Here is a 27,015-nt window from a genome sequence, read left to right as displayed (position 1 = left end):
CAGAAACTCAAAGACATATGTGACCATGAAGACACCATAACCTATGAATAACACTATAAGGGCAAAAACCCTAAATAATGGATATTGAGAGTGGCACTAAGGCCCTGAGTTTTGGTCACACTCTGACCTATGTAAGAACTTTACCAAAAAGGGAGAGTTTTAAAAACAAAGTTGGCCAGAACGCTGGCTCACACCTGTAATCCCAACACTTTGGGAAGGTGAGGAGGGTGGATCACGAGGTCGGGAGATGGAGACCATCCTGGCAAACGGGTGAAACCCTGTCTCTTCTAAAACTACAAAAATTAGCTCGGTGTGGTGGCAAGTGTCTGTAACCCCAGCTACTCTGGTGGCTGAGGCATGAGAATCGCTTGAACCCAGGAGGCGGAAGTTGCAGTGAGCCGAGATCATGCCACTGCACTCCAGCCTGATGACAGAGTGAGGCTCCATCTCAAAACAAAACAAAACAAAACAAAAGTTATTGTAGTCCATCATTCTAAACTGAGCTTGTGTACTAGTTCCAAACAGACCAAACCAAACCAAAATGAGTCACTTGTGCTAAATGTGACATAATCAAACTGAAAATTTATGAAAATAGGTAGATCATAAAACAGGCCAGGTTTATATTTTTCTTCTGGCAACAGGAGATTTCAACACAAGATAGCTCCCTCTAACCTTTCAAAAAATAAATAATAGGCTGGGTGTTGTGGCTCATGCCTGTAATCCCAGCACTTTGGGAGGCTGAGGTGGGCAGATCACCTGATGTCAGGAGTTCAGGATCAGTCAGGCCAACATAGTGAAACTCTGTCTTTTCTAAAAATACAAACATTAGCCAGGGGTGGTGGTGGGCACCTGTAATTATGGTTATTTGGGAGGCTGAGGCAGGAGAATCACTTGAACCCAGGAGATGGAGGTTGCAGTGAGCTGAGATCATGCCATTGCACACCAGCCTGGGTGACAAAGCCAAACTTCATCTCAAAAAAAATAAAAATAAAAATAATAAAATAACCTGAAGTCCATGTTTCCACTTAAAAAAACTCACAGGATTTGACACTAAATAAGTACTTTTTTTTTTTTTCTTTTTGAGACAGAGTCTTGCTCTGTCACTCAGGCTGGAGTATAGTGGCATGCTCTTGGCTCACTACAACCTCCACCTTCAGAGTTCAAGCGACTCTTCCACCTCAGCCTACCAACTAACTGGGATTACAGGCACCTGCCACCATGGTGTATCCAGAATTTGTTCCTTCTGGTGGGTTCTTGGTCTTGCCGACTTCAAGAATGAAGCTGCAGACCCTCATGGTGAATGTCAGAGTTCTTAAAGATGGTGTGTCCAGAGTTTGTTCCTTCTGATGTTCAGATCCGTCTGGAGTTTCTTCCTTCTTGTGGGTTCGTGGTTTTGCTTGACTTCAGGAGTGAAGTTGGAGACCTTCGCAGTGAGTTTTACAGCTCTTAAAGGTAGAGTGTCTGGAGTTGTTTGTTCCTCCTGGTGGGTTCGTGGCATCACTGACTTCAGGAGTGAAGCCGCAGACCTTCACAGTGAGTGTACAGCTCATAAAGGTAGTGAGTACCCAAAAAGTGAGCAGCAGCAAGATTTATTGTGAAGAGTGAAAGAACAAAGCTTCCACAGCATGGAAGGGAACGTGAGTGGGTTGCTGCTGCTGGCTTAGGTGGCCAGCTTTTATTCCCTTATTTGGCCCCACCCACGTCCTGTTGATTGGTTCATTTTACAGAGCGCTGATTGGTCTATTTTACAGAGTGCTGATTGGTGCATTTAAAAACCTTTAGCTAAATGCAGAGCGCTGGTTGGTGTGTTTACGATCCTTTAGCTAGACAGAAAAGTTCTCCAAGTCTCCATCTGACCCACAAGCCCAGTCGGTTTCACCTCTCAACCCCCCTCTAAACAGGACACCCCAACTGCTATTGGGAATTGGGCGATGACTGCTCTAGCTACTTCCTGTTGGATAATGGCAAAGAAGGGGCCCTGCAGTTGTAGTGTTCTCCAGAGGGGAACTCTTTAGGCCAGTCAAAGGGCCAGCAGCTCGGTCCAGGGGTCCTCAGTAGAAGTTCTTAGTTGAGCTCATTTGGGTTCCATTTGTAAGACCATCTGTAGCTTGATGGCCTCAATTCTAGAGGAATCAAATTTGACAAGGAGGTTAAAAATACAGGGCCTGAAGGTGAGTAATAGCAAGATGGCTGCCACAGGACGTAGAAAGTGGAGAAGTCATGTTGCCCAACTCCAGAGGTTGGTATAAGAGTTTGAAAGGCATTGTCTGATTTCAGAAGCCTTTTCCTGTAAATACTGGTCGGGCAGCATCTTGTGCTATCCTTGACTGGTTAGTGTAAAAACAACACTCTTCCCCTAAGAAGGTGCAGAGTCCTCCTTTCTCAGCAGTGAGGAGGTCTAGGCCTCGGTGGTTTTGGAGAGTCACTGTTGCCAAAGAGTCTATTTGGGATTGTAGTTCCTATCCTTACTGGATAGATTTTGTTATTTCTTGCAAACTGAGAAATCCTTTGAGAGTGTGTGGTAGTAGGATAATACATGTTACACTGTTAACTTTTAGCAAACTTTAGTTGAAAACATTGTAAGTTTGGGATTTTAACTTTTCTTTGCTATTAATAAGACCTTGTTTGGTCCATATTAACCTAGAATTGGTATAGATGGCTCCTTCCTGATTCTGTAAGTACTTTAAGGTTTGGCTGAGGGCAAGCAACTTGCAGGTTAGAGCAGACCAATTATTAGGCAATTTTCCTAACTCTGCTTCTGTAAGAGTTTCCTTTTCACTTACTGAATATCCATTGTGTCTTTTCCCCTTAATCGCCCAAGAGGAATCATCTATCATCTTGTCCTGAAGGGAGTTCCTCCTAAGTCTGGTCAGACCTTCGTATGGTAATTAAGATTTAGATCCCCTGTTAGGAAACTTGCTGGGTTAAGGATTTTTGATAGGAAGGCTATGGGTTGTCAGTGGCCTCGGTGCTTTACACTGACAACAATGTGGTATTGGAGTGTTATAGGGTTACAGAGAAGACCTTCAATTATCAATTATAGGTTTTAAATTTACCCTGGCTTTTAAAGGAATAGGCACACTTTTTTTTTTTTTTCACTACTTATATCTCTGTCTTTGACTTCTTCTTTGTCTGTCTCTCTCTCTCTTTCTCTCTGACTCCCTGTTTCTCTCTTCCTCTCTGTCTCTCTCTTCAACTCCTTGTCTCTGACTCTCCCTCTCTCTGTCTCCTTCTCTTTGTCTCTGTTTCTTCCTCTCTCTCTTTCCTTCCATCTTTGACTTTGTCTCTCTCTTTTTCTTTCTGTCTCTTCTCTTTGCTGGTTTTGGCAGGGTAAGACTGACACTTCCTTGGGTTTTTGCATTGTGTTGCAATAACTCCATGGTTTCCTTGTGATATTTAATGGGGGTTCCCCCAGAGGTTAGGAATTCCTTTTCTTTCTATACTGCAGCATGGGCATGTAGGATTAGATAAGCATACTTGCTATCTGTATATACATTTATTCTTCTTCCCTTTCCCAGTTCTAAGGCTCAGGTAAGTGCCACTAGTTCTGCTAACTGGGTGCTAGTCCCTGGGGAAGAGGATTACTTTTTTTTTTTTTTTTTTTTTTTGAGACGGAGTCTCGCTCTGTCGCCCAGGCTGGGGTGCAGTGGCCGGATCTCAGCTCACTGCAAGCTCCGCCTCCCAGGTTTACGCCATTCTCCTGCCTCAGCCTCTTGACTAGCTGGGACTACAGGTGCCCGCCACCTCGCCCGGCTACTTTTTGTATTTTTTTTTAGTAGAGACGGGGTTTCACCGTGTTAGCCAGGATGGTCTCGATCTCCTGACCTCGTGATCCACCCGTCTCTCAGCCTCCCAAAGTGCTGAGATTACAGGCTTGAGCCACCACGCCCAGCCTCAAGCTTACTTTCAACTACTGTCACTACGGCACCACTGCTGGCTCGGGTGGCCAGCTTTTATTCCCTTATTTGGCCCCGCCCACATCCTGCTGATTGGTCCATTTTACAGAGCACTGATTGGTCCATTTTAGAGAGTGCTGATTGGTGTGTTTAGAAACCTTTAGCTAGACACAGAGCGCTGATTGGTGTATTTACAATCCTTTAGCTAGACAGAAAAGTTCTCCAAGTCCCCACCTGACCCAGAAGCCCAGTTGGCTTCACCTTTCAATGGCCTGGCTAATTTTTATATTTTTGTAGAGACAGAGTTTCGCCATGTTGGCCAGGCTGCTATTGAATTCCTGACCTCAGGTGATTTGCCTGTCTCAACCTCCCAAAGTGCTGGGATTACAAGGGTGAGCCACCACACCCGGCCAATAAGTAAATTTTTGATGGTGATAGAGTGACATCAATATCTAAAGTTTTGATGTAGCTCTCAAAATTGAGAAGATGACCAAAAGGGAGAAATTGTTAAATTAATTATATTCTAATGCTGCCCGTTTTCACCTTTAATGTTTTTCAATAGGTTTCTTTTTCACATACTAAACTGAAATCTACCTTGATTTATAAATAGACTGCACCCATTCTTGTTCCAGCTGAAGTGTTTTGGCAAATATAAGTATGTCAGCTGTCCAAATCATGTTCAAATAAGGCAAATTCTAAGCTGCAATCAATCTGGCTGTTTCTCTACCTTTCTTCCATTTCCTGTATGTCATTTTGCTTTTTCCACCATGTGGCTATGCTGGAGTATCTCTGAGCCTACTCTGGATCCACAGGCTATCTGATTTGCAAATCATTTTTTGCTCAATTTAACTGTGTTAAATTTAATTTCTCTAAAATTTTTTTATTTTACAAGTTTTCATATTATTTCTATGATGAAAAATAAATGTTTTTGGGCTTTGACTGTCTAAGCTCATCCCTCAGCTTTTCTTTTAAATTATTCTATGTCTGTTCAAAATGCTCCTGCAATTTTTCTTGGGTCTCCCTCCTTTATCCTGGCTGGAGTGTGGTGGTGTAACCAATTATCTCGCATTGCAGCCTAATCTGCTTGGCTCAAGCAATCCTCCTGCCTCAGCTACCTGAGTAGCTGGGACCACAGGTATGCAACATCATGCCTGGCTAATTTTTTAAAATTGTTTTCATGGACACAGGATCTTACTATGTTGCCCGCCTGCACCTGATCTCCTGAACTCAAGTGATTCTTTCAACTCAGCCTCCCAAAGTTCTAGGATTATAGGTGTGAGGCACCTTGTGCTTCTGCAATTTCTTGACAGGATTATTCCCAATAATAAACAGTACTACATGGGCACAAATCTAAAGAAAAACAAATCCGGCTTCTATTGTAATAGTATTATTCTCCAGTATTTCATGGGTCTGCAGAAGCCAATAGTTTGATCTATGGAGGAGTATAGATCAACAAACTCAGTTTATCCTGAGTTTCAGCCCAGCCACTTAGTAGCTGTTGGTCTTTGGACAAATTTCTCGATGTAAGTGAGTTGTATAAACCACACATGCAAAAAAGGCAGAATAATATTCATTGCAAAAATTGTAGCAATTTTTCATCCCTTCTATATCCACGCCCATTGCCAGGTGCCTTTACAGATGTTCCCATTGAGATACAGAATCTGTTTTACAAAGCCTAACCCTGGCTGACCTTATTTGCTCAAGGCAGTAGAAACCTGTGAACTGACTGTGCTAGTTTAGGGAAGGGCTCAAATGGTCTTGAACACTTCTTTTTTCTTTTTAAAGTTTGGTAATGGCCAGGCACAGTGGCTCACGCCTGTAACCCTAGCACTTTGGGAAGCTGCGGCAGGTGGATCAGCTAAGGTCAGGAGTTCAAGACCAGCCTGGCCAACATGGTGAAACCCTGTCTCTAATAAAAATACAAAAATTAGTTGGGCGTGGTGGTAGGTGCCTGTAATCCCAGCTACTCGGGAGGCTGAGACAGGAGAATCGCTTGAGCCTGGGAGGGGGAGGTTGCAGTGAACCGACAGGGTGCCACTGCACTCCAGCCTGGGCAACAGAGCGAGATTCCGTGTCAAAAAAACAAAACAAAACAAACAAACACAAAAAAACTTAGGCTGCTTCCTTAAAGCGCCAGAAGTCCGGAAGAACATAAAAGCCGAAGTTTTAAATTGTTATTATGTACTTTTCCTTCGTTAATAGCCATATAGTATATTATTTATAGATGCGTATGACCTTGTACACAAAGTTAAAGGCAAATACCTTCTGGGGTGGGCCTGGCTCACCTCTGGGAGGAAGCCCTGCCTGAAAAAGGCTGCAGCCTAAGCTGTCACTCTTCCTTCATTCAGCCCAAGCTGTCACTCTTTCTTCGTTCAACCCAGCATCTGATCATATCTTCTATCACTCAGCGCCTGAGGAGGCGGGGACTTAAACGTCATCCAATCAGGGATGAATGGCTAAGAGCCGTCCAATCAGGCCCGCAGGTAGAGCGGCCAGAGCGGCTTCCGGGATTTGGCGGGGGCTTTGTCTCTTGCTGTGGCGGGAACTTCTGGTCTCTGTGGACTAGTGACCTGCAAGTATTGGGAGATCCGCAGCTAAGACGTCAGGACCCCCTGGAAGCCTCGAAATGGTGAGAGTGCCGGTCCGACCTCCCGGGAGAGGGGAGGGGCTGGTTAGAACCGTTGGGAAGTGACTAGCGGGACTCAGGCCTCCCAGCAGTCAGCTCCACAATCTGCGCCCAGAGTTTTTGACCAACTCAGCCTCAGTCCCCTTCAGCCATAAGATGGCGGTTGCGCGGACAGCCGGCCACTGGGGCGTCCTGTCTCTTCCTTGGGTAGTGACTGTTCCTTGGTCTGGAGCGCTCTCTGGGCAGCTCTGCACCCGCAGGGCGGCGTTTCTCCCAGATTGCGCAGGGATCACGGTGGGATCGTGAGGGGAGAAGCCTTTTAAAAATTTGTGGGAGTCGTCGCAAAAATATTGAAGAATTTAATCAAAGAGTTGTTAAAAAATTATAGAGCACCCCTATGGTTGTAGTTTGTGGTCCATTAGAGCGGCTTGAAGAAAATACTTTTATACGGTGCATGATGAAAAAAAAAACCCCAAATTCAGTAGTTAGGTACTGTTCCGTAGTGTCCTAATTTCCACCTTAGCCTACAAATTTCCTGGTTATGTAATCAGAGCTTAATTGGCTGTTTATAGTTGGATAAGCCTGAATTTCATTTCCTCTAATTTAGTAATTTATAAAAAAAATAAATAAATGCATTTTAGTTAGATATTTTTTAAAAAGTAGGAATCCAGGGACTAGATTTCCACCTCATGGAATAGTTAATTCCATGTCACTTAACTATTTTCACACTCCGCAGAGGGCTGATGATGGCCTACGTATTTTTTCTTTTCTTTCCTTTTTTTCTTTTTCTTTTTCTTTTTCTTTTCTTTTTTTTTTTTTGAGACAAAGTCTCACTCTGTCGCCCAGGCTGGAGTGCCCTGGCCCAATCTCAGCTCACTGCAACCTCTGCCTGCCGGGTTCAAGCGATTCTCCCGCCTCAGCCTCCCGAGTAGCTGGGACTACAAGCACATGCCACCATGCCTAGCTAATTTTTGTATTTTTAGTAGAGATGAGACTGTCACCATGCTGGCCAGGCTGGTCTCGAACTCTTGACCTTGTGATTCGCCCGCCTCGGCCTCCCAAAGTGCTGGGATTACGGGTGTGAGCCACTGCGTCTGGCTGTGCCCTGCACTTTTTAGGTTTTTCAAGCAGGGTCTCAATTGTACCCCCCAGCCCTACTTTTCTCCAGCCTAACTCTGGCTTGAAGTAAAATACTAAATTACCAGCACCTTCTGACAATTCCAGACGCCAGCTTTTCCTCCCCAATTCGCATTCTTAACTTTGTGTGTGTGTGTGTGTGTGGGTGTACTTTTTTTTTTTTTTTTTTTTTTTGAGACAGAGTCTTGCTCTATTGCCCAGGCTGATGTGCTGTGGCTCACTGCAACCTCCGCCTTCGGGTTCAAGCGATTTTTCTTGCCTCAGCCTCCCAAGTAGCTGGGATTACAAGCATACACCACCATGCCTTGCTGATTTTTGTATTTTTAGTGGAGATGGGGTTTCTACGTGTTGGTCAGTCTGGTCTCAAACTCCCGACCTCAGGTACTCCCCCATCCTAGGTCTCCCAATGTGCTGGGATTACAGGTGTGAGCCACCACGCCCAGCCAGCCTATAATTTACTTTTTGGGAACAATACTTTTTGGGAACAATATTTCAGCAGTGATGCTGTGTTCTTCTGGGTGTATCAGCACATCATAAAAATTTGTCCTACTGCTGTTGATGTTCACTTGGATAAGAGCTCTCTGACAGATTGTTTTACTATATAGTTAATTATTTTTTCTTTGTTATTTTATTATTTTTCTTTTTTGAGGCAGGGTCTCACTTTGTCACCCAGGTTGGAATGCAGTGGTGCTATCTTGGCACACTGCAACCTCTGCCTCCTAGGTTCAAGCCATTCTCCTGCCTCAGGCTCCCAAGTTGCTGGGACTACAGGCAACCACCACCATACCCAGCTATTTTTTTTTTTTTTTGAATCTCCTCATTATTAAGTATCTTTATGTAGCTGATCTGTGTAAACTATCAAATTTAATCTGGCAGTTGCTTCTCTTTCTTAAGATTTCTTTGCATATATCTGTTCTTGGAAAATGAATACTTTCATCTTCCTTTATAGTCCAGAAAAACTGGGAAAAACACAGGTTCTTCCACATACTGGATGTTTGATAAAATATTCTTCTTAGGCCAAAATCATTGGCATTACTGGTGAGCTTGTTAGAAATTCAGAAACTCAGACTTTATTCCAGATTATCTGGAAGAAACAATCTCCATTACAAGATCTCCAGTTTATTGTACACATTAAAATTTGAGAGATAGCTTCTAACTCAACATATTTTTTTAGTCTCAAAAATACACAGAATTCATTCTCTATTATGGAAATATAGCACTCAAAAATGTATATGCCTGTGCTCATGTCCTTAATTTTATGCTTTATTATCCAGAAAATTATCATATATAAACTGATGTTGTAGATCTTATTGCACTGTTTTTTCAGAGTTAGAGAATACATCAGAGAATATTTCTGCATTGAAAATTATTTTCAGCTGGGTGTAGTGGCTCATGCCTGTAATCCCAGCACTTTGGGAGGCTGAGGCCGGTGGATCAGCTGAGGTCAGGGGTTTGAGACCAGCCTGGCCAATATGATGAAACCCAGTCTCTACTAAAAATACAAAAATTAACTGGGTGTGGTGGCAAGTGTCTATAATCCCAGCTACTTGGGAGGCTGAGGCAGGAGAATCACTTGAACCCAGGAGGCAGAGGTCTCAGTGAGCCGAAATTGCACCATTGCCTCCAGTGCAAGACTCTGCCTTAAAAAAAAAGAAAAAAGCATTATTTAATTGGATGATTTCAGTCACTCCTGTAAGTCAGAACCTGTTCTCTTAAGTCTCTCTTTTCACCTTGAGTCAAATTAAAAATTCTGCCCTTGGCCTCCTGGTAAGTGTGTGTGTGTGTGTGTGTGTGTGTGTGTGTGTGTGTGTGTGTGTGTGTGTGTGTGTGTGTGTGTGTTTTTTTCAGGGACCATTGACATTCATGGATGTGGCCATAGAATTTTCTCTGGAGGAGTGGCAATTCCTGGACACTGCACAGCAGAATTTATATAGGGATGTGATGTTAGAGAACTACAGAAACCTGATCTTCCTGGGTGAGAATAACTTCAATACACAATTCCTAAGATACTCTAAGTGTTTCTTTTTCTTTTTTTTTTTTGGTAAAATGTTTTTTGGTAACTGATGCTTTACATAAATGAGTTTCACATCACTGTTTTTGAAGAAAATCTTGGGAATTTGTCAGTGTAGAGAAGGATTTCTTCAAGATAAATTTCTTGAAGTTTACCTTGATCTGAACTTTCCACATTCCTGAGCAGACCTGTATTTTTTACTCTATATTAGTGATAATTTCAAAATTTAGTGACATAAAATATTGTTGCCCACACCTTAAAATATAATTGTCACCACCAGCTTTTGATTCAGTGGTACTAGGTAGTGAAATTATTATTATTGTTATTATTTTGAGAAGGAGTGTTGCTGTTGCCCAGGCTGGAGTATAATGGTATGATTTTGGCTCACTGCAACCTCCGCCTTACCGGTTCAAGAGATTCTCCAGCCTCAGCCTCCTGAATAGCTGGGACTACAGGCATGTGCCACCAAGCCTAACTAATTTTTGTATTTTTAGTAGAGACGGAGTTTCACCATTTTGGGCAGGCTGGTCTTGAACTTCTGACCTCAAGTGATCCACTCTCCTCGGCCTCCCAAAGTGCTGGGATTATAGGCATAAGCCACTGTGCCTGGCCCATTTTCTAAATATTTAGAAATTATTCTTATAAATTAGAATTTTGGGGTTAATGTGCTAGAATAGGCTATTACGTTCTCTTTACTGGGGACATTATTTGAAGAATATGAGCAACATTCATGTTATTTATTTTTAATAAAACAGGTATTGCTGTCTCTAAGCCAGATTTAATCACCTGTCTGGAGCAAGGAAAAGAGCCCTGGAATATGAAGAGACATGAGATGATGGCCAAAGCCCCAGGTAGGTGAGAATGAACACAATGGACAACACAGATCAGAGGTCCAAAGATTAAGGAGAAAGCAGTCCTTGCAATAGAATTTGGGAAGCTGTGTTACAAAAAAAATAGTTTCAGGAAAGCCTGAGATTTTAACAAATTTTACTCTCACATAAGGGCGTCTTCTGTCTTATGCTTTTTTTTTTTTTTTTTTTTTTTTTTTGAGACGGAGTCTTGCTCTGTCGCCCGGGCTGGAGTGCAGTGGCGCGATCTCGGCTCACTGCAAGCTCCGCCTCCCGGGTTTACGCCATTCTCCTGCCTCAGCCTCCCCGAGTAGCTGGGACCACAGGCGCCCGCCACCTCGCCCGGCTAGTTTTTTGTATTTTTTAGTAGAGACGGGGTTTCACCGTGTTCACCAGGATGGTCTCGATCTCCTGACCTCGTGATCCGCCCGTCTCGGCCTCCCAAAGTGCTGGGATTACAGGCTTGAGCCACCGCGCCCGGCTGTCTTATGCTTTTTAATTCTCTAAGGATTCTACTTTCCCTTTTGTGATCTTCCTTGAAGTTTACAGTGACAGCCAAAGTCATCTTCGTGGCATATAAAAGACTGCACAATCTACTTTTTAATATTTTCAGGTGAACCATAAATATCTGCATAATTTTATGAAACTGTATGTTAGGACGGGCAAATGTCTCACGCCTGTAAACCCAGCACTTTGGGAGACCAAGGTAGGTGGATCACCTGAGGTCAGGAGTTCAAGAACAGCCTGGCCAACATGGTGAAACCTCTTCTCTACTAAAAATACAAAAATTTGCTGAGTGTGGTGGCACATACCTGTAATCCCAGCTACTCGGAAGGCTGAGGCAGGAGAATCACTTGAACCAAAGAAGCAGAGGTTGCAGTGAGCCGATATCGTGCTATCACACTTCACCTTGGGTGAGAAGAGCGAAACTCCATCTCAAAAGTAAAAAACAAACAAACAAAAACTATGTTAAACAATGTTTTAAGTTCTCTTGTTTTTTCATGTTGGAAATATGGAGAGTAGTGATTTCTGTTCCATTTGTTTTTTGTTTTTCTACATAATCCATCCTGTTTTTATTAGTATAATCTTGAAATTCAGTTCGGAATTATTAAGTATGACATCCTCCTGGTTTGTTCTTTTTTGTCAAGATTACTTTGGCTATTTAAAGTTTATTGAAATTTCATGTAAATTTTAGGATTGTATTTTACATTACTATGTAAAAGATACTACAGGACTTTTTTTTTTTTTTTTTTGAGATGGAGTTTCGCTATTGTTGCCCAGGCTGAAGTACATTGGCCTCAGCTCACTGCAACCTCTGCCTCTGGGGTTCAAGCAATCCTCCTGCCTCAGCCTCCCGAGTAGCTGGGATTACAGGCACGTGCCACCATGCCCAGCAAATTTTTGTATTTTTAGTAGAGAAGGGGTTTTACCATGTTGGCCAGGCTAGTCTCGAACTCCTGACATCAGGTGATCTGCCCCCCTCAGCCTCCTGAAGTGCTGGAATTACAGGTGTGAGCCACTGAGCCCGGTGTTTTGTTTTTGTTTTTTTTTTTTTTTTGAGATGTAATTTTGCTCTTGTCACCCAGGCTGGAGTGCAATGGCGCGATCTTGGCTCACTGCAACCTCCACCTCCTGAGTTCAAGTGATTCTCCTGTCTCAGCCTCCTCAGTAGCTGGGATTATAGGCATGTGCCACCACACCCAGCTAATTTTTGTATTTCTATAGATCAGGTTTCTCCATGTTGGTCAGGCTGGTCTGGAACTCCTGATCTCAGGTGATCCACCCACCTAGGCCTCCCAAAGTGCTGGGATTACAGGTGTGAGCCACCATGTCTTGCCAATCACATGTGTTTTGCAAATATTTTACCAATTTCCTTTGAAGAGAGAAGTTGTCACTCTTTTGAATTTTTTTTTTTTTGATGTGAAGAAATTTTGAAGTGTTGTGTAAATTTTTCTTTTCTTTTTTCTGTTGCTCATGCATTTAATGTCATATCTAAGAAAATGGTGCCAAGACTAATTTTATGTCCTTCCCCTATGTTTTTTCTAAGAGATTTGTTTTTTTTTATGTCTAGTATTTTATTAAAAAATATATATACATATATATTTTTTACAAGACGTCTTATTCTGTTACCTAGGTTGGAGTGCAGTGGCATCATCTTGATGCACTCCAAACTCTGCCTTCCAGGTTCAAGTGATTCTCCTGCCTCAGCCTCCTGAGTAACTGGGATTACAGGTGCCTGCGACCTTGCCCAGCTAATTTTTGTATTTTTAGTAGATACGGGCTTTCAACACATTGGCCAGGCTGGTCTCGAACTCCTGACCTCAGGTGGTCTTCCCACCTTGGCCTCCCAAAGTGTTGGGATTACAGGCGTGAACCATCGCTCCCGGTCCTAAAATACTTTTTGTATATGGTTCAAAGAAGGGATCCAGCTTTATCTGTAGATATCCAGTTTTAAGAATTATTATTTGAAGAGATTATTTTTTCTCTGTTGTGTGCTCATGGCAACTTTGTGAAAAATCATTTGGTCATATACAGAAGGGTTTATTTCTGAGCTCTTTATTCTTTTTTTTTCTGTTGAATTATCTTTTTGTTAGTATCACATTGTTTTTGTGATTGTAGCTTTTAATATGTTTTGAAATCAGGAAGTATAATACCTATTTTTCAGGGGATGTTTGGCGAATTATAGTTCATAATCAAATTAAAAAATTTTAAACAACATTTTTGTTTAAAAAAAACAACTATGCTATTAGGATTTTTATAAAGATATTAAATTTGTTCACCCCTGTAGGTTGTATTGACATCTTAACAAAATTAAAATTTTTGACCCTTGAGCAAGAATATGTTGAAGAGTGTGTTTTATTTTTATTTTATTTTTCTAACTTTTTTTTGGAGACAAGGTCTTGCTATGTTGTGCAGGCTAGCTTCAACCTCCTGGGCTCAAGCAATTCTCCTACCTTGGCCTCCAAAATTGTTAATATTATAGGCGTGAGCCACCACGCCTGGCCTGTGTGTTTTATTTTATATATTTTTGAATTTGCCTGTTTTACTTTTACTTTTAATTCCTAGTTTCATTCTGTTTTGGTCAGAAAACACACAGTGTATAATTTTGGTCTTCTTAAGTTTATTTGTTGTTGTTGTTTTGAGACAGAACCTCTCTCTGTCACCAAGGCTAAAGTGCAGGGACATGATTCTGACTCACTGCAACCTCAGCCTCCTGAGCTCAACTGATCCTTTCATCTCAGCCTCCTGAATAGCTGGGACTACAGACATGCCTGGCAAATTTTTTAAATTATTTGTAGAGATGGGGTCTCACTGTGTTACCCAAGCTGGTCTCAACCTTTTGGTCCCAACTGATCCTCCCACCTTGGTCTCCCAAGTTGTTGGGATTGTAGGTGTGAGCCACTGCACCTAGCTGGTATTTTTAAATGTGGTAGCACTTGTTATGTGTCCTAAAAGAAGACATCAGGTGCAGATAAAAATATTGTTTTTTTTTTTTTTTTTGAAACAGCCTCACTCTGTCACCCAGGCTGCAGAGCAATGGTGCAATCTTGGCTCATTGCAACCTCCACCTCCCAGGTTCAAGTGATTCTCATGCCTTCGTCTCTTAGACTCTTTATAGGTTCTTTTAAACAGTCTGGCAATCCTTGTGACAGGAATTCTCTGTTCCTCAAATGAATTTATTTTAATGGTCAGAACCTGAAAAGAGTAACTACTGAAAACATTATGCACCTGATAAGAATCATTACTAGAGATTGGTACACTCCACATCCAATTTTGATTAGAGAATGCCAAACAACCAGGTGCAGTTCCTATGCACAGTGGTGGAAATTTATATCTAATGGACACGTTAAAAGGTGTTCCTTCATCTGGTTGAGCTGGAAATCTGTCATCATTAGGGACCAGCATGAATGCACTGCCATTAGTATAAATCTTCACTGAGGAGTCCATCCATGAAACAGATCAAATAAGAGGGGGAAATGGTACATATGCCCAGTAGGTATAATTTTGAGTTGCTGCAGCCTCGGATATGCTTACCACTGCAGTAACTACCAGAATGGCAGCCAAGATAATATTAACCATAGTTTTTGGAATCCCTTTGTCCTTCAGGTGTCTCTCAACCACTTTGGACATTACTTTTATCTGACCCCACGTCAGTGGGGTGGAATTTTTAGTATTGGGGAGTTATAGGGCGAGGCTGTGATGTGAAGTTGGGATTATAAATTTTATTAGTCAGGTGACGAGCCTTGCGCTTCGAGTTCTGATGGCTTTTGTTTCTGATGGTTCTTCAGGGCTGGAGCCATGGTACAATTTCAGTGGATGAGAGGGAACCCAAACAGGTTGTTGTTCCTTTCCTGGGGAGACACAAGCGAAACCCCTACCCCATGTTATTACAGTGCCTAATTCCCATTTATTAGTTTTTGTGTCCTTCCACCATACTCACTTGCCTTTTTGTGGGTCAAATTTATTACTACTGAAGTGTTGTTCTGCTGCTGTAAAAGGCTGGTTCTTAGCCAAGTTTAAAAAATTTAATGTGAATAGAGCTAAATTTATCTGAGCATGGGGAGTACTGGCATCCCCTTTCTTTTTGTTATCTTGTTTGCGAAGCTGGTCTTTGAGAGATTTATTAGCTCGTTCCACTAGTGCCTGTCCTTGAGAATTATAGGGAATTCCAGTAATGTGAGTAATGCCCCATGCTTGAGTGAACTTTTTAAAGGCAATGCTGGTACAGCCGTGACCATTATCAGTTTTAAGCTTAGTGGGGCAGCCCATAACTGAGAAACAGGAAAGAATGTGTCATTTAACATGAGCAGTACTTTCTCCTGTTTGGCACGTGGCCCAGATGAAATGGGAAAAGGTGTCAACTGTTACATGTATGAAAGAAAGTCTCCCAAAAGCTGGCAAGTGGGTTATGTCCATGTGCCATAGTGCGTTGGGGGAAAGGCCTCGAGGAGTAACTCCCGAAGGAAGTGGCTGTAAAATTAACTCTTGGCAAGAGGAACAGTGCCATACTATGGTTTTTGCCTGTTCACGTGAGGGGAACTTGCTTCTGAGTCCTGCAGCATTGGCATGAGTTAGGCCTTGAAAATTTTGCATGTCCGTGAAAATGGATGTGACTAAAGCATCAGCTCTGGCATTTACAGCTGAAAGAGGTCCTGGAAGAGATGTATAGGCTCGAATATGAGTAATGTTAAAGGGGGCAGAGCACGCTCTGATTATTGTCTGAAATCTTTAAAAAAGTGAAAGTAAACTTTCATCCGGCAAAAACAACGCCATTTCTATGTTGCGTGCAACATGCATGATGTATGCAGAATCGGAAACAATGTTGACAGGCCCAGGAAAATCCTCAAGGACAGCCATAACAATGATAAGTTTAGCTTGCTGTACAGAAATAGGTCCCCAGCACTTTGGGAGGCCGAGACGGGCGGATCACGAGGTCAGGAGATCGAGACCATCCTGGCTAACACAATGAAACCCCGTCTCTACTAAAAAAAAAAAAAAAAAAAGAAAAAGAAAAAAAGAAATAGGTCCTGTGTTAAGAACGTGTTCCGTGTTCCGTGTTCCTGTGGCCCTGTGTACGCAGCATGGCCATTAGAGAAAGCGTCAGTAAAAACAGTAACGACTCCAGTTAATATATTAGGTAAAATCCAGGAAGTGAGTTTCAGGAACTGGAACAATTTTACATTACTGTAATGATTATCAGTTATATCAGGGAAACTGGCCAAATTTACTTGCCAAGTAACACAATTTGTAAAAGCTTGTTGGACTTCTTGACGGTTTAAGGGAACAATAATTTTTTGAGATTCCTGTCCCAAAAGTCATAACAGACAGGAGCAGGCTTGTCCAATAAGGGTAGAAATTTGGTCAAGGTAAATAGTAAGTGTCCTTAGAGAGCTATGGGGAAGAAAACACCATTCAATTAAATCGTGTTCCTGAATGATAAATCCTGTTGGAGAGTGTTCAGTGGGAAAAATTAAAATAGTAAAAGATAATTTTGGATTGAATCTGGTGACCTGAGATGTTGAACTGTTTGTTCAATGAACCGTAACTCAGACTCAGCCTCAGGTATGAGAAACCTTTTACCGTGTAAATCTGGATATCCACGTAATGTGGCAAAAAGGTTAAACATAGCATATGTAGGGATGTCCAAAGAAGAGCGAATCCAATTAATATCCCCAAGTAATTTTTGAAAGTCATTTAAGGTTTTTAAGGAGTCTCTCTGAAGCTAAACTTTTTGTGGTTTAATCACCTTGTCTTCCAACTGCATGCCCAAATATTGAAAAGGAGAAGAAGTTTGAATTTTTTTCTGGTGCGATAGTCGAATCTGCTTCTGAAATGACCTGCTGAATGACAGAAAAGCAGGAAATCAAAACAACACACAGAGGCTGTGCAGAGGATATCGTCTATATAGTGAATGATGTAACATTGGGGAAACTGATCCCTGACAGGTTGAAGCACGCGCCCCACAAAATACTGACAAATAGTGAGACCATTAAGCATGCCCTGTCATAGGACTTTCCAATGGTAGCGTGCAGCTGGAGCAACATTGTTGAGGGAAGGGACAATAAAAGCAAATTTTTCAAAGTCCTGAGAGGCCAGTGGAATGTTAAAAAAGCTATCTTTAAGATCTATGATAATTAGAGGCCAGTACTCAGGGAGCATAGAGGGGGAGGTTAAGCCAGGTTGTAAAGTCCCCATAGGTTGAAGTACAGCATTAACTGCCCTGAGATCAGTGAGCATTCTCCATTTAACAGACTTCTTTTGGATAACAAAGATAGGTGAATTCCATGGAGAGAAAGATTCCTCAGTGTGACCCAATTCTAACTGTTCTATGACTAAATTATGGAGAACCTCCAGCCTAGTTTTTGGGAGCAGCCACTGATCCACCCAAACTGGTTTCTGAGTTTTCCAAGTTAAAGGGATGGGATCTGGAGACTTGACAGTGACCACTTCTAAAAAGAATAACCAAGCCCTTTTGAGTCGAATTTATAGGAAGGTTGAATAGCGTCAGTAATACCTTGAGCTGATTTTCCCAGACCAGTGCCTTGAACAAATCCCATTTTTGTCATAATGTTTTACTTTGCTCACTGTAGGTAGCATGCATAAATGAAATTTGTGCACCCCATTGTAAAAGATCTCTTCTCCAGAGATTAACTGGAATAGGTGTAATTAGAGGGCAAATGGTACCAGTCTGTCCCTCCGGGCCAGCAAAATGTAAAATAGTGGAACTTTCATAAACCTCAGTGGCCTGACCAACTTCCACCAATCCGGTGGATGCACATTCTTCAGTGACAAGGCCATTGATGTAAAGCAGTAATAGAGACATCAGCACCCGTGTCAATCATGCCCACGAATCTCTTTCCCTGTATATGTACAGAACAAACAGGTCAGGTGTCAGAAATTTTGTTAGCCCAGTATGCCACTTTACCCTAATGATCCGTACTCCCCAAACCTCCAGTTCTTTTATGAGAACTGGATCCGAGTGGAATGTATGGCAGAAGAAGAAGTTGAGCAATTTGATCTCCTGCCAAACCTTGCCAAGGAACTGCAGAACTAATGATAGTGTATTTACCCAGAGTAATCAGAGTCAATGACACCAGTATGTACCTGAACACCTTTTAAATTTAAGCTTGAGTGACCAAGCAATAAACCAATAGAGCCAGGTGGCAAGGGCCCAAAAACACCCGTGGGAACAGCGATTGGTGACTCTCTAGGCAAAAGGAAAATGTCCCTAATATAGCAGAGATCTACTGCAGCAGATCCTATAGTGGCGGGGGACAAGCATTGAACCGAGATCCTTGTTGGGGTTATGACATCTGTGCTTGTGGGACAAATGGTTGTAGTGGAAACTGTGGTTGGATTGATTGGTTGGGCTGGGAATGCACCCATCTGGCTGGAAGGCCAAGGCTGGGAGTTGGGGAATGCCCCATTGTTTGGAAAGGCCTGGGGCTGACCCCTCTTCCCGTTTCCCTGGTTTTGAAGTGGCTGTAAAGGGTTGCCATCAATGTCGAATTTCGAGTGGCAGTGAGCTGCCCAGTGATTGCCTTTATGGCATCTTGGGCATGGTGTGAATGGTGGGACTTGCTGTTGTATGGCCTTTTGGGGTTGGTGTTGTACAGGGTGGTGGTCTGAATGCCGAGGACATTTTTTTCTGGTATGTCCAGATTGGCCACAGTGAAAACAATTACCAGGAAATTGTCCAGGCATTCTAATGCTGGCCATAGCCTGAACCATGGCCATAGCAGTATGTAAAGTTCTGCCAACACACTCACATGCTTTAATATTAGATGTGATTAAATCACTTCCTGGTGGGATTTTACCTTTTACAGAACGAACAGCAGCCTGACAGTCTGGATTTGCTTGTTAATAAGCCATGAGTTCCACAACCAAACATTGGCCATTTCCATCAGGAATAGCCTTTTCTACTGGATCCTGAAGACAGGCAATGAAGTTAGGGTATGGTTCATTTTGCATTTATCTAACGGTTGTAAAGGATGGACATCTAGTGCCATCATCCTGAATCTTATCCCAAGTATCCAGGCAGCATTTTCAGAGTTGCTCAATGACTTCATCATTCAGTATAGTTTGGTTTCTAATTGCAGCCCACTACCCCATTCCCAGTAACTGGTCAGCTGTGCATTGACGGGAGGATTAGAGCCCTGATTAAGGCGGACTCGATCCTGGACAGCATCAACCCACCATGTCCTAAATTGTAAATATTGAGATTTAGATAAGACAGATTTTGCTAGAATTTCCCAGTCATAAGGCACCAAACGTTTATCTTCCTCTAAGGATTTTAAGGTGGAACGGACAAATGGGGAATTAGTACCATATTGTTTAACCGACTCTGAAATCTTTAAGGAATTTGAAAGAAAAACTTTCCCAAGTAGCAGGTCATAAGTGGACCCCACCAGGGTGTAAAGGATCAGGTTGCACCACAGCCCGAACAGCAGGTATGGCAGGAACTGGCTGTGCTGCAACAGCGGGCCCTTGTTGGCACCAGCTGAGGAGCCTGATCATTGAGCTGGGGGTGTGGAGGAGCAGCGGGATCAGCCGCCTGCTGACCTTGGTCAGCGGGCTGTGACTGATCCTGCGCAGCTGGAGCAGGGGCGGCTGGAACAGGAGTGGCTGGAACAGGGGCGGCAGGTATAGGAGATTGTAGAATAACAGGAAACTGCCATGCCTTGGGATCCCCATCTTCCCTTGCCTGAGAAATGACCCTCATAAGAGGGGTGTCATTCTCAGGAATGTATGTAACCTGTTGCCTATGGGTAGCAACAGCAGTTATGACTGGATCAGAAGCAGAAAAGAAATTGGAGTTTTGAATAGAGAAGAAGTTGAGAGCCTTTAAGCCAAGCTGATGCACGGTTGCCTGCTTTGCAGGTCTTTCAGGGGCCTGAACTTCAGGCTGTTGCGTGGACTGCAGGACCTGAATTCCAGACTGGTGAACGGACTGCAGGTCAGGCTTCTGTGGAGCCTGATGCATAGGAGGAAAGGCAGATATAGTGTTGTGGGCCTCATTACCAGGCCGAACAGGGATAGAGTTGAGAGCCTTATAACCAGGCAAAACAGATGGATGGTTGAGAGCCCTACAGCAGGACTGAGACAGTACAGGAGGTTCCAGCTGCATTGGCTGCTGATAGTACATTTCAGAGGGATTTTTTGGATCTAAGGTAAGGAGATCTTTCATAAGGTCCTCATAAAGCAATATTCGGAGCGTGGTAGGCAGAGTAGGCTGTAGTGTATTTGGTGGTGCCAAAGGAATATCAGAGTGGAGGTTCGTTTCTAAAATGACAGCCTCAAGTTGTGCAGTGTCCTCTGGAAAGAGAGTACTGAGGATTTCCTCAACCTCTTTGGAGGAGAGGAAAGCTAGAGTACCCTCCATTTCTTCCTCCTGTGGCTGCAATGATTCTAAGATGGAGTGAACCGAGGACCAAACTGTCCAAATGGCCAGCAGGATAACATGTCCCCTTCTATGAGCGATTTTAAACTGTCAGCCCACCTCTTCCCAATCTTTAAGTTCTAGCGTTCCCTCAGTTGGAAACCAAGGGCAAATGAGATCGACGACCTCAAGGAGTTCAATTAGCTTGTCAGAGGAAACTGAAATTCCTCCTTCTTTAAGAAAGGTTTTTATGAAGTTTAAATAGGCCGAGTACTTAGTACTGGCTTGTCCCATGGTGTCCCCGAGATACTCTGAGTGCCCAAGCTTACCACGAAGCTTAACGACAGCAATCCTCAGCAACTGTCATTGAAAGCCCTCCGCTGGGTCCCACACTTAAAGCGCAACTTCACACAGTGAATCCACGTTGGAGCACCAGATGTAGGGTCCAGCCCTACAGGGCTTTGCGGGTGTTCTCCCCGTGTGCAGAGATGATAGATTGTAAGAAATAAAGACACAAGGCAAAGAGATAAAGAGAAAACAGCTGGGCCTGGGGGACCACTACCACCAAGACACGGAGACCGGCAGTGGCCCCAAATGACTGGGCACGCTGATATTTGTTGCATACAAGACAAGGGGGCAGGGTAAGGAGGGTGAGCCGTCCAGGTGATTGATAAGGTCAAGCAAGTCACATGATCATGGGACAGGGGGCCCTTCCCTTTTAGGTCACCAAAGTAGAGAGGGAAGGCAGCATACGTCAGCGTTTTCTTTTATGCAGTTATAAGAAAGATCAAAGACTTTAAGACTTTCACTATTTCTTCTACTGCTGTCTACTAAGAACTTCAAAGAGGAACCAGGAGTACGGGAGGAACATGGAAGTGGACAAGGAGCATGACCATTGAAGCACAGCACCGTAGAGAGGGGTTTATGCCTCTGGATGACTGCGGGCAGACCTGGATAATATCCAGCCTCCCACAAGAAGCTGGTGGAGCAGAGTGTTCCCTGACTCCTCCAAGGAAAGGAGATTCCCTTTCACCGTCTGCTAAGTAAGGGTTCCCAGGCACTGGCATTACCGCTTGACGAAGGGGCCCTCAAGCAGCCCTTATGCGGGCATGACAGAGGGTTCACCTCTTGCCTTCTAGGTCACTTCTCTCAATGTCCCTTCAGCACCTGACCCTATACCCGCCGGTTATTCCTTAGTTATATTAGTAATACGACAAAGAGTAGTATTAAAAGCTAATGATTAATAATGTGTATACTAATGATTAATAATGTCCATGATCATCTCTATATCTAATTTGTATTATAACTATTCTTCTAATTATTTTCTCAATTATACTGCAACAGTTTGTGCATTCGACACCTGGGTAATCCTTCACCTACACTTCTTTTAGAAATAAATGTTTTATAGTGCCTTCAAGTTTTCTCTTTTATTACTAATATTTTATCTTGTTTTATTTTTATCACAGAAAGGGGGATATTAAAATATCCTACTGTAGTTATATTGCTCTCTATGTGTTTATTTCTGTCAATTTTTGCTTTATATATTTGAAAGCCAAATGTGAGATACACACACATGCACACACACACACACACAAATTTGTTATGTTTCCAGTAAATGAATCTATTCTTGTTTAATTTCCTTCTTTGTCTCCTTGTAGATTTGACTTAGAATACATTTTTAAAAATATGACAGTTTTTGACTTATAGCTCATGTAATAATATTATTTTGATCTCTTCTGCTCTCATTTGGTTAATATCTGCATAGAATGTTTATGTCCATCTTGCCACTTTCAGTCTTTTTTTGTCATTAGATCTCAGCCGGCACTTGCATGAAAACAAGTTGGATTTTGGTTTTTAAAATTTTTTAGTAAATCCTTTTATTGCAAATATGTCCCTTGATTGGAAAGTTAATTGTATATATATGTATTTAAATAATTTTTCTGAAACAGAAAATCTTAATAATTTTTTGTTTTATTTGATTCTTGTATTTTTGCCCCTCATTTTCTCTCTTTCTTTCCTCTCTTGTGTCCGTTTCATTTTTGTGTTAATGTGCTTTTATTTATTCTGTTTTGTGTATCTAAACATATATTCTTTGTGTTACCTTGGGGTTACACAAAACTTCTAAAAGATATAAGGATATATTTTAATCTAGTAAAAAATGAACTTTAGTTGAATACAAAAATTCTTCCTCAATTTTTTATTTCTATATTCCCTAGAATTTTTAAAAATTTTGTGGAATAATTTACAATGTTTTTTGCACGATTATAATAATGGTAAGACGTTCATTTTTGTGAATGTGCAGAAAATAATGTATTTGTATATGATTATGTGTTATTTTCTTTTTTTTTTTTTTGAGACGGAGTCTCAGCTCTGTCGCCCAGGCTGGAGTGCAGTAGCGCGATCTCAGCTCGCTGCGAGCTCCGCCTCCAGGGTTTACGCCATTCTCCTGCCTCAGCCTCCCGAGTAGCTGGGAGTACAGGCGCCCGCCACCTCGCCCGGCTAGTTTTTTGTATTTTTTAGTAGAGATGGGGTTTCACCGTGAGAGCCAGGATGGTCTCGATCTCCTGACCTCGTGATCCGCCCGTCTCGGCCTCCCAAAGTGCTGGGATTACAGGCTTGAGCCACCGCGCCCGGCGTTATTTTCTTTTTATTTATTTATTTATTTTTTGAGATGGACTCTCGTTCTGTCACCTAGGATGGAGTACAGCGGTACAGTCTTGGCTCACTGCAACCTCTGCCTCCCTGGTTCAAGTGATTCTTCTTCCTCATCCTCCTGAGTAGCTGGGATTATAGGTGTACACCACCGCACCTGGCTAATTTTTGTATTTTTAGTGGAGACGGGGTTTTGCCGTGTTGGCCAGGCTGGTCTTGAACTTCTGACCTCAGGTAATCCGTCTCGGCCTCCCAAAGTGCTGGGATTACAGGTGTGAGTTGTCACACCTGGCCTGTGTTATTTTCTTGATTCATGTTGTTTTCAGTGGAAGAAACTGCTTTCGATGTCGTTTATACATAGGGCACATGCAGTGCCAATATACTTTTTCAGAATTTGATTACTTTGGAAGGTTGTTTCTCTTATTTTTGTCAGGAATGATTTACTGATGGTATTATTCTCAGCTGATAGCTAGTTTTTCAGGACTTTGACTATATCACATAGTTTTCTTCTGACCTGCAAAATTTTTTTGACAATTCACCAGTTGTCTGAAAGACTATGCTTGTAAGTGATACAGGACATTTTTCTTGCAGTCTTCAAGATTCTCTTGTCTGTGACTTTTAAAAATGTGCTTATATATGTGTTTGCTATAAATATCTTTGTGTGTATCCTAGTTTGTTTGTTGAGCTTCTTCATTTTTAGTTTTTTTCTTACTTTTAGAATTTTTTAGTTGTAACTTCTTTTCCTTTCTTTCTTCTTCCTTTCCTTTCCTTTCCTTTCCTTTCCTTTCCTTTCCCTCCCTTCCCCTCCCTTCCCCTCCCTTCCCCCCCCCTCCCCTCCCCTCCCCTCCCCTCCCCTCCCCTCCCCTCTCCTTTCCTTTCCTTTCCTTTTTTTGAGATGGAGTCTCACTCTGTAGCCCAGGCTGGAGTGCAGTGGCACAATCTTGTCTCACTGCAACTTCTGCCTCCCGGTTTCAAGCAGTTCTCTGCCTCAGCCTCCCGAGTAGCTGGGATTACAGGTGCCTGCCACCATGCCTGGCTAATTTTTATATTTTTAGTAAAGACGGGGTTTCACCATCTTGGCCAGGCTGGTGTTGAACAAGGCCAGGCTGACCTTGTGATCCACTCGCCTTGGTCTCCCAAAGTGCTGAGATTATAGGCATGAGCCACCACACCCAGCCTTTAGTTATAATTTCTTTTTGTATTTTTTACCTCCACAATTTTTTTTTGATATTTTAATACTTTTGTTAACTTCATTTTTCTGTTTTTCTATGGTTGTCTGTGTTTTTATTTCACTCATTGAGTATTCCATTTATTTTCAATTTTTAAAATTAATATATACATCTTTTTAATAATTTCTTTCTGAAAATTTTATAATATTCTTGATGGGACTGTAGTGACCTATTTTGTATACATTGTAATCTTTGAGATTTGGACACTAATAAAAGCTACCTGTCACAATATTTATAGTGTAGCTTTGTTCTGGCATAGTCTGAAAACAGTTGTCTTGGTTAGTGATTCTGGGAGTCTGTCAAACAGGTTCTTATGACGTGTCTTCCCTGAATTTAGTGTTTACTTTCTAGTTAAAGGAGTTTATTCATGTTTCTTCTCTATAGTCATCACTTGCTACACCTGTTCTCTGTCTGCGGCACTGCAGTCTCTCTACTGCTGTAACATTTACCTTTAGTCTCAGTAGACTCAAAGTGTCATTCCAAAGTATATGACCAGTTCTTTTAGCACTTTATGTCATTGAAGACAGAAAAAGGTGTCTGGAAAAGCCCCTAGAAGACAGAAATAAAGACGTATGTGCCAGTATTTTACTTGTCTTTTAAACAAGAATTCAGGAGCTCACAATTTACTTGTAAAGGCTCTTTGCTATATTGTGGACCTGGAAGAGCTGTTTGGGGTAGATACAACAAACTTTTCTCTTCATCATATGAGGCTCTTTGCATTGTGCTTACCTGGGGCGTTGCACATACTTAACTCATTTGTAAATTTTCCACAAATGTATTTTGGTCTGTATGTTTTTGTTACATTTATATGTCTATGAAGTAATTATGGCTTGTGGCATTTTGCCATGCCATCTTGCTTATGTAGTTTGTATAATTTTATAGCTTAGAGTTGTTAAGGATATCCATCTGAGTCCAGTAAGTGAAGCAATTTGTTGTTGTTGTTGTTTTTTTCTCAGTTGTGTGTTCTCATTTTGCCCAAGACCTATGGCCAGAGCAGGGCATAAAAGATTCTTTCCAAAAAGTAATACTGAAAAGATATGGAAAATATGGACATGACAATTTACAATTAAGGAAAGGCTGTGAAAGTGTGGATGAGTGTAAGATGCACCAACGAGGTTATGATGAACTTAACCAATGTTTGACAACAACCCCAAGCAAAATATTTCAGCAAAATATTATCAAAATAATTGATAATTATGTGAAAGTCTTTCATAAATTTTCAAGTTCAAATAGCCATAAGATAAGACATACTGGAAATAATTCTTTCAAATGTAAAGAATGTGGCAAATTATTTAGCATGCTTTCACACCTAACTCAACATGAAAGACATCATACTAGTGTGAATTGTTACAAATGTGAAGAATGTGGCAAAGCCTGCAACTGGTCCTCAGCCCTTATTCGACATAAGAGAATTCATACTGGAGAGAAACCCTACAAATGTGAAGAATGTGGCAAAACCTTTACTGTGTCCTCAAGCCTTATTCAACATAAGAGAATTCATACTGGAGAGAAACCCTACAAATGTAAACAATGTGGCAACGCCTTTACCGGGTCCTCATACTTTGCTACACATAAGAGACTTCATACTGGAGAGAAACCCTACAAATGTGAAGAATGTGGCAAAGCCTTCAGCCAGTCCTCACACCTTACTAGACATAAGGTAATTCACACTGGAGAGAAACCCTACAAATGTGAAGAATGTGGCAAAGCCTTCAGCCAGTCCTCACACCTTACTAGACATAAGGTAATTCACACTGGAGAGAAACCCTACAAATGTAAAGAATGTGACAAAACTTTTAACCTCTCTGGACACCTTACTATACATAAGAGAATTCATACTGGAGAGAAACCCTACAAATGTGAAGAATGTGGCAAAGCCTTTAACCAATCCTCAGCTCTTAATACACATAAGATAATTCATACTGGAGAAAGACCTTAAAATGTAAACCATGTGGCAAAGGATTTAGCCAATCCTCAACCCTTCCTAACATATGATAATTCATACTAAAAGGAAACCCTACAAATATGAAGAATGTGGCAAAGCTTTTAACTAGTATTCAACCCTTAGTAAACATAAGATAATTCATACTAGAGAAAAACCCTACAAATGTGAAGAATGTGGCAAAGACTTTAACAAGTCCTTAGTTTTTAACAGACATAATCTAATTCATACTAAAGAGGTACCATAAAGCTTAAAGATGTGACAATGCTTTTACCAAATTTCAAACTTTTCTTAACATAAATAATGCTGGTGAGAACTCCTAGAAATATGTTGTCTCACTTGATTGTAGGTAAGATACTTTATACTGGAGGCAACTCCTACAAGTGTGAAGAATGTGTCAAAACTTTTGACACCTTCTTAATGCTCACACCTAAAGTGTGATAAGCAAACTCTCTGGTTTGCTAAATGCTCACACTTTTGCTCACACCTTAATGTACAAGAAATAATTTACATTTGAGACAAATTATACAAATATACAGAATGTGACAAAGCTATTAATATCTGCTCACATCTTAACATCAGAGAGTTAATACAAGCATTAAAGGTGCAATTACTGTCAAAAGATCTTTCAGAAAATATAAACCTTTAAAGTGTATTAAATTAATTTCTGTAAATTCTTATGGCTTACAGCTCAGAATCTCTTCATGAAAATCCTGTTTTTACTTTTCTGGTACTCAGATGCATGATTTTCTTGATTCTTATTTCTTTTTGTTTTATAGTGTATAAAATATTTG

At 41.7% G+C, this 27,015-nt stretch overlaps 2 protein-coding genes across 3 annotated transcripts in view; one reads left to right on the top strand and one right to left on the bottom strand.

Annotated features, from left to right (window-relative positions):
• The window catches only part of LOC721315 (uncharacterized), a 219,091-nt gene that overhangs the window by 52,375 nt on the left and 139,701 nt on the right, over positions 1-27,015 (bottom strand). The gene's annotated exons all lie outside the window — the stretch shown is intronic.
• LOC694258 (uncharacterized) lies at positions 6,396-26,312 on the top strand. 2 transcript variants are annotated; one of them, XM_077978619.1, is made up of 5 exons: positions 6,523-6,525; positions 9,508-9,634; positions 10,426-10,521; positions 25,236-26,147; positions 26,311-26,312. In XM_077978619.1, coding segments are annotated over exons 1-5 (1,140 nt in total). The 2 variants fall into 2 exon arrangements, with proteins under 2 accessions (XP_077834746.1, XP_077834745.1); XM_077978620.1 differs by lacking the exons at positions 9,508-9,634; positions 26,311-26,312 and having other exon boundaries at positions 6,396-6,525; positions 25,236-26,266.

Source organism: Macaca mulatta, chromosome 19, assembly GCF_049350105.2.
Source record: "Macaca mulatta isolate MMU2019108-1 chromosome 19, T2T-MMU8v2.0, whole genome shotgun sequence".
NCBI classification, from domain to species: Eukaryota; Metazoa; Chordata; class Mammalia; order Primates; family Cercopithecidae; genus Macaca; species Macaca mulatta.
The sequence above is the reverse complement of the archived record's forward strand: the minus strand, read 5'-3'. Positions and strand labels throughout refer to the sequence as shown.

Coding starts and splice junctions, on each gene's coding strand:
- LOC694258 (XM_077978619.1), top strand. Junction 9,635..10,425: donor CAGAAACCTGATCTTCCTGG/GTGAGAATAACT, acceptor TTAATAAAACAG/GTATTGCTGTCTCTAAGCCA. Junction 10,522..25,235: donor GATGATGGCCAAAGCCCCAG/GTAGGTGAGAAT, acceptor TTTTTTTCTCAG/TTGTGTGTTCTCATTTTGCC.